Genomic DNA, 7203 nt, shown 5'->3' with positions numbered 1-7203 from the left:
GGACCTACGAGGAAACATGGGTCAAGTCATGGAGATACTACAAGTCATTAGGGCAAAGTTGGACACCCAAACAACGGTCGTTTCAGAAATCGCCGGTCCTACGATTGACCCCCAACCTGCAAGGACAGTACCAACCACCTGGCCAGCCTATGGTTTACCTCCCGGTTTCACACCTCCAGTTGAAGGCGCCCCTGGTTTTGCATGATCCACTCAGCAAACGGTTCCTCTACCAACCATCAATGAAACTCATCCAGTGGTCCACACGTTCGCACCACCTCTCGTTCGTGCACATGTGCAACCTTACTTTGAGGATCAACAACATGCTCCGGACTTTTCGGACGAAGATGATGAAAGGCAGGAAGACATAAGAGGGATGAAAGAGAATTTCCAGATTCTTGAGAAAAGGTTAAGGGCTATGGAAGGTGACCAAGTTTTTGGTGCTACTGCTAAGGAGATGTGCTTAGTGTCAGGTCTTGTGATTCCTGCAAAATTCAAGACCCCAGATTTAGATAGGTATGAGGGCCACTCGTGTCCTAAAAGTCACCTTATTATGTACTATCAAAAAATGGTTGCGCACATAGAGGATGACAAACTTATGATACATTGCTTCCAAGACAGCTTGAGGGGTGCTCCCTCTAAGTGGTACTTAAGCCTTGATCAAAGTAGAATTCGTTGTTTCCAAGACTTATCTGACGCTTTTATCCAACATTATAAGTATAACATGGATATGGCCCAAGATAGGAGGCAATTGCTCAGCATGTCCCAGAAAGATAACGAGTCTTTTAAGGAATATGCACAACGATTGAGGGAAGTGGCCTCGCAAGTCGAACCACCCCTTGCTTAGAAGGAGTTAGCAAATTGGTTCATGGATACGGTAAAACCTATGTTCTATGAAAGAATGGTGAGTAGTGTATCTGCAAGCTTCTCTGACCTGGTCGCCGTGGGCATAAAGGTCGAGCTTGGATTGAAGAATGGAAAAATGATAACCACCTCTGAAACATCTAGTAATAATGCCAAAAAGTTTCCCGGAAGTTTTCAAAGGAAGAAGGAGGGTGAAACAAATGTAGTGTCAACCAGTCAAAGAAGGAGTCATTCATGGAAGAAGCAACATCAATTTGCTCAGCAACAACCAACTTATCTAGTGCAGTATGTTCAACAACCGTATGTGGCAGCAGTCACACCAAATTTCAATCAATCACAAGCTCCTGTCTATCAACCTATTCAACAAGCACCAGTATACCAGCAAGCACCCGCGCCACCTGCGTATCAACAGCCAAGGGCACAGGCTCCTCGTCCACAAAATCCTCCACATCAAAATAGGGTACAGAGAAGTAGACTTCCGTTTGCTTCAATCCCTATGACATACACTGAATTGTACTCATCGTTACTACGAAACGGGTTGGTGACTCCCAGACCTTTGGGTCCTCCACCAAATCCCTTACATCCATGGTACAATCCAGATGTCCATTGCCCTTTCCATGAGGGTGCCCCTGGACATGATTTAGAGGGATGTTATGCTTTGAAGCATATTGTGCGAGATCTGGTTGAGAAGAAGATCCTTTCATTTCGAGATATCGGGCCCAACGTAAAAAGTAACCCTCTACCGGCGCATGGTGATGTTAATGCCATCGAGGATGCTTCCGATGTTTGTATAATCAAAAATGTGGAAAATGTTAAAACTCAATTGCTAGAACTTCATGCAAGATTGGCGGGAGCTAGTTTGATTGATACATGCCACGACGATTGTGAAGAATGTGTCATTCATCCAAGGGGATGTAAAGTGGTACGAAATGACATTCAGAACTTAATGGATCAAGGTGTTTTACAAATTTGTGGCCCTATGACAAACGAGGAAGTTTTAGTCATTGAACCCGTTTTCAATTTACCAGAACCGTTTGAGATAACTTATCATAGGAAAGATGTTGTTCATCCATCACCCGTGGTAGTTTGTATGCATACCCCCTTTCCTTTTGAAAGCACCAAAGCGGTACCCTGGAAGTATGACATAACTGTGGTAGATGTTAGACGGTGTGGCTAGTGATCGAGTGGGGAGTGAATAGATCACCTCTTTTAAATAAACGGATTAAAAAAAATCTTATCAGAGTTATTGAAACTTAGCGGAAAATTACAGTCCCGAGTCGACTTCCGTCTAATCTGAACCGCTACTAGAAAGCCGGACACGCGAATTTATTACTGGATTTGAATTAGAACGATAGAGATTATTAACACCAGAATATTATCAAATCAAATGCACTTATCACTAAATTCTAATTCCAATGAATAACACTCAGCTGACAGTTTTGTCAAACATTTGGTGTGTATGTGATCAATGATGAACAATGGTGGAGTTTAGATAAAGAAGTTTTCTTGCCACTATTGTATCACGAAATGTACAGCCACAATACACCAACTGAAATCACAAAACTGTTGAAAACGTAAAGATAGATAAGGAAAGAATACGATACGCAGAGATTTGGTAAGGAAGTTCCCCACTGTCGTCCTCGCGTGTGGGTACGTCTCCCTCTCAATTTCAAATGAAATTGAGAACTGTTATAATCAATAATGCCGAATTCGTTGATACAAGGTTACAATACAAAGACAAAAATCTAAATCCCAAGATCTTCTTCTTGTATAAAACCTCCATTTGATATGAGCTCGATCAAGAATTTCCTGCAAGAAATTGCAAACAATTCACCGGTTCCACGACCTGTTTGCGAAATTACCCAATTTCCAAACCCTACGCTACTGCTGAATCTGTTCTGCAAACGTGACTAACAAACCCGCAAGAACACTCCAGTTCTTGAAGGACAAACCATTTGGTTTTTCCTCGAAACCCCCTTCAACCTTCAACTCAGCTAGATCCTCGATCGTTCCACTGAACACCTCAGCTAGATCCTTGATCGTTCCACTGAATGTTATCTCGTTGATCCTTTAATACAAAGAACAAGAATGATTATGTGTTGATGTTCTTGAAGAAAAGAGATTGAGAAGATGAAGAAGATGAATTCTCTTTCAGGTTTCTAACTGCTCAAAACAATTGCTGCTACACACTCCTTTGATTTGTGTTCAACTGTTTTTCACTTCTGAATTCGTACCCTTAACTGAGCTGTCAAAATACTTCTTATATGTGAAAGACAGAAGTTGTTAGTAGACAAAACAGAATTATGTATTGATACAAAAGAATATGCATCGATACATACTGTAGCTTTGATTAATTTTAGAGAATTAATACAAGCATGTATCGATACAAAGCTCGTATGTATCGATACATAGAACATTTTAACTAAGCATGTATCGATACAAAGCTCGTATGTATCGATACATAGAACATTTTAACTAAGCATGTATCGATACAAAGCTAGTATGTATCGATACATACTGAAGCAAAAACGTTTTGTGATTTAAAATAAATTTATGTATCGATGCAGATGAACATGTATCGATACATACTGACACAAAATAGTTTTTATGAGTTCTTTTAAGAAATATATCAATGTGGATCTTTATGTATAGACACGAAATAATAGTATAGGCTAAAAACACAAATGAAACATGTAAAATAATGCACAAACAACAATTAGACAATGATCACACAATTTGCTATCATTTAAAACTTATTCAAAGTAAAGAATTTGCTCACAGTAGATGGAGTGGTAGATGAAAATCCCAAAGCTGCTGAAAAGGAGAAAGGCTTGGAGAATGTTGACACTGATATCACTAACATCGCAGGGACGAGCAGGATGACCCACAGCGGTCAGATTTATACTCCCAATATTAATATAAACCCTCAAGAACCAACAAGGGAAGCTGCAACTGCAAATCCTACCCCAGGGTATGGAGGGGCACAACCTGCAGTGCAAGCAGATGAAGCGAGTGAGTTTCTAAGGATAATAAAGAAATCCGACTACAAGATAGTTGATCAGTTACATCAGACACCGTTAAAAATATCTATCTTATCTTTGCTTCTGAATTCTGAAGCTCATAGGGAGGCTCTACTGAAAGTGCTTTCTCAGGCTCATGTTACCCAAGATATAACGGTTGGCCAATTCGATGGGCTGGTCGCCAATATCACAGCTTGCAACACTCTAAGTTTCATCAATGAAGAGCTACCCAAGGAGGGGAAGAATCACAACCGCGCCTTACATGTATCCATAAAGTGCCAAGAAGATGCTCTGACCAGAGTTTTAGTTGACATTGGATCGTCCCTCAATGTTCTACCAACGAGGGCGCTTGCTAAATTATCTTACCAAGGTTCGGAATGGAAACCTAGTGCACTTGTGGTAAAAGCATTTGATGGTTCTCGAAGGACAGTAGTTGGGGAGGTCGAGTTACCAATCCAGATCGGACCGCATGTATTCCCCATCAACTTCCAATTCATGGACATAAATCCCGCTTACAGCTGCCTTTTGGGACGTCCCTGGATACATGCTGCTGGGGCAGTAACTTCTACTTTGCATCAAAAAATGAAGTTTGTTGTTGATGACAAACTCGTCATTGTCTCGGGTGAAGAAGATTTTATCATCAGTCAACTCTCCTCTTTACGTTATATCGAGGCCGATGAGGATGCCTTAGAGACCTCTTTCCAAGCACTTGAAATATCCAATGCCACACTTGAAGAGGTTAAAGACCCTATTGAGAAAACCAGTCTGTCGTTCGCCTCTTTGAATAGTGCAAGGTCAGCAGTTGAAAGTGGAGGCCCTGAAGGTTGGGGGCAGGTCATCAACGTCAGTGAGAAAAATGATCGTTTTGGTTTGGGGTACAAGCTTTCTGCTAATGGAGGAGCCCTGGTCCCTGCAAAGGAGCGCGTGCGGAGCATACCAGAAGTTTTCTTGAGCACAGGATTTATCCATGGAGATCAGGTTGATGCAGTTGAAGATGATACTAAAGATGGAGAAGCATCAAATCTGATATACCGGTGTGAAGCAGCCTTAACAAATTGGGAAGCAGTTGAGATTCCAGAAGTTTTTCCTGTGTCAAAGTAATTGTGTTTTCCTTTGTTTTTTGAAAATCCTTAGCTCTGCCCAAGGCTAATGGATCATTTGTAGGGCCCCTTTAAATTTCAAAAATCATTATGACAAATAAAGAGCATTTTGTTCAAATTCTTATCGTTCATTCATTTGTTTGTTTTTAAAAAAATGGCAATCCTTTCAAAAACTACAAAAATATTTTTATTTCTTTTGCATTTTATTTTTCTAAAAAACCATCATTAAAAAACATGCAGAATAATCAATAAACCAGTTGAATTCGATGACCCCGCTACTTCCCATAACTTTGAACTCCCCATCTACCAAGCGGAAGAGGATAGTGAGGAAGAGTGTGATTTTCCTGAAGAATTGGAAAGGATGCTCGAGCATGAGTCAAAGGCCCTTCATCCGCATCAAGAACCAGTGGAAACAATCAACCTTGGCACTGAGGAAGACAAGAAAGAGGTCAAAGTTGGGACTACACTTGGGGAAAGCATCAAAGAAAGATTGATCAAGTTGCTACAAGAGTATGTAGATGTATTTGCTTGGTCGTATCAGGATATGTCAGGTTTAGATACTGATATCGTTGTCCACAAGCTACCACTACAGCCAGATTATCCGCCAGTGAAGCCGAAGCTCCGAAGAGCAAGACCCGACATGGCTCTAAAGATTTGTGACGAGGTGAAACGTTAATTTGATGCCAGTTTTCTAGCAGTTGCAAAGTACCCCCAATGGGTAGCCAATATTGTACCAGTACCCAAAAAGGATGGCAAGGTCAGGATGTGTGTTGATTATAGGGATTTAAATAAAGCTAGTCTAAAGGACGATTTCCCCCTGCCACATATTGACACTCTGGTAGATAACACTGCTAAGTTCGCGGTCTTCTCCTTTATGGACGGATTCTCGGGTTATAATCAGATTAAGATGGATCCAGAAGACATGGAAAAGACCACATTCATCACCCCTTGGGGAACATTTTGCTACAAGGTAATGCCATTCGGTCTCAAAAATGCTGGGGCAACTTACCAAAGAGCAATGGTCACTCTTTTCCATGACATGATGCACAAGGAGATTGAGGTTTATGTGGGTGATATGATTGCAAAATCCCAAAGTGAAGAGGATCATATAGACCACTTGCAAAAGTTATTTGAGCGTCTTCGGAAATTTCGACTACGGCTGAATCCTGCTAAATGCACCTTCGGTGTCCGATCTGGAAAGTTGCTTGGTTTCATTGTTAGTCAATGAGGAATTGAGGTAGATCCAGACAAGGTTAGGGCAATACAAGAAATGCCTGCTCCACGTACAGAGAAAGAAGTTAGAGGATTCCTGGGACGTTTGAACTACATCTCTAGGTTTATGTCTCATATGACTGCTACGTGTGAACCTATATTCAAGTTACTGAGAAAAGATCAAGCAGTTGAATGGAACTCTGACTGCCAAATGGCTTTTAAGAAGATCGGACAATACCTGCAAGAGCCCCCTATTCTGATTTCACTTGTTCAGGGAAAACCAATCTTTATGTACTTAACTGTGCTTGAAAAGTCAATGGGATGTGTGCTGGGACAACATGAAGAAACCGGTCGAAAGGAGCATGCCATCTATTATCTAAGTAAGAGATTTACCGATTGTGAAACCCGATATTCACTCTTGGAGAAAACTTGTTGTGCTTTAGCATGGGCCGCTCGTCGTCTAAGACAATACATGATTTGCCACACAACTTTGTTGATCTCAAAAATGGATCCAATAAAGTATATCTTTGAAAAACCCTGCTTTGACTGGAAGACTCGCTCGTTGGCAGACGTTACTATCTGAGTATGACATCCAACATGTATCTCAGAAAGCCATCAAAGGAAGTGTGTTGTCTGATTATCTGGAAAACCAGCCCGTTAAAGACTACCAGCCGTTGAAATTTGACTTTCCTAATGAAGACATTATGGTAGTAAAAGATTGTGAAATCCCAGGACTTGATGAAGGACCTGAACCCGGATCTTGGTGGAAGCTCATGTTCGATGGTTCCTCCAATTACATGGGGCGAGGCGTAGGAGCTGTTCTATTAAATTCGAATGGTGGATACACTCCTTTCACAGCAAGGTTGTGTTTTGATTGCACAAACAATATAGCAGAATATGAGGCGTGCATCCTAGGCATTGACGCAACAATTGACCTCCGAATCAAAATCCTCGAAGTATGTGGAGACTCAGCCTTGGTGATATACCAAGTCAAGGGCGAATGGGAAACC

The 7203-nt window shown here is 41.3% G+C and overlaps 1 protein-coding gene across 1 annotated transcript; it reads left to right on the top strand.

Moving 5' to 3' along the window:
- Window positions 1-898: 898 nt before the first annotated feature.
- LOC127131664 (uncharacterized) lies at window positions 899-2038 on the top strand. The gene is made up of 2 exons (XM_051060578.1): window positions 899-1063; window positions 1148-2038. The coding sequence occupies exons 1-2, from the start codon at window positions 899-901 to the stop codon at window positions 2036-2038; spliced, it is 1056 nt and encodes a 351-aa protein (XP_050916535.1).
- The last annotated feature ends 5165 nt before the right edge of the window (window positions 2039-7203 follow it).

This window comes from Lathyrus oleraceus, chromosome 3 (genome assembly GCF_024323335.1).
Source record: "Lathyrus oleraceus cultivar Zhongwan6 chromosome 3, CAAS_Psat_ZW6_1.0, whole genome shotgun sequence".
Taxonomy (NCBI): domain Eukaryota; kingdom Viridiplantae; phylum Streptophyta; class Magnoliopsida; order Fabales; family Fabaceae; genus Lathyrus; species Lathyrus oleraceus.
Note: the sequence above shows the minus strand (reverse complement) of the source record. Positions and strands in the feature narration are given on the sequence as shown.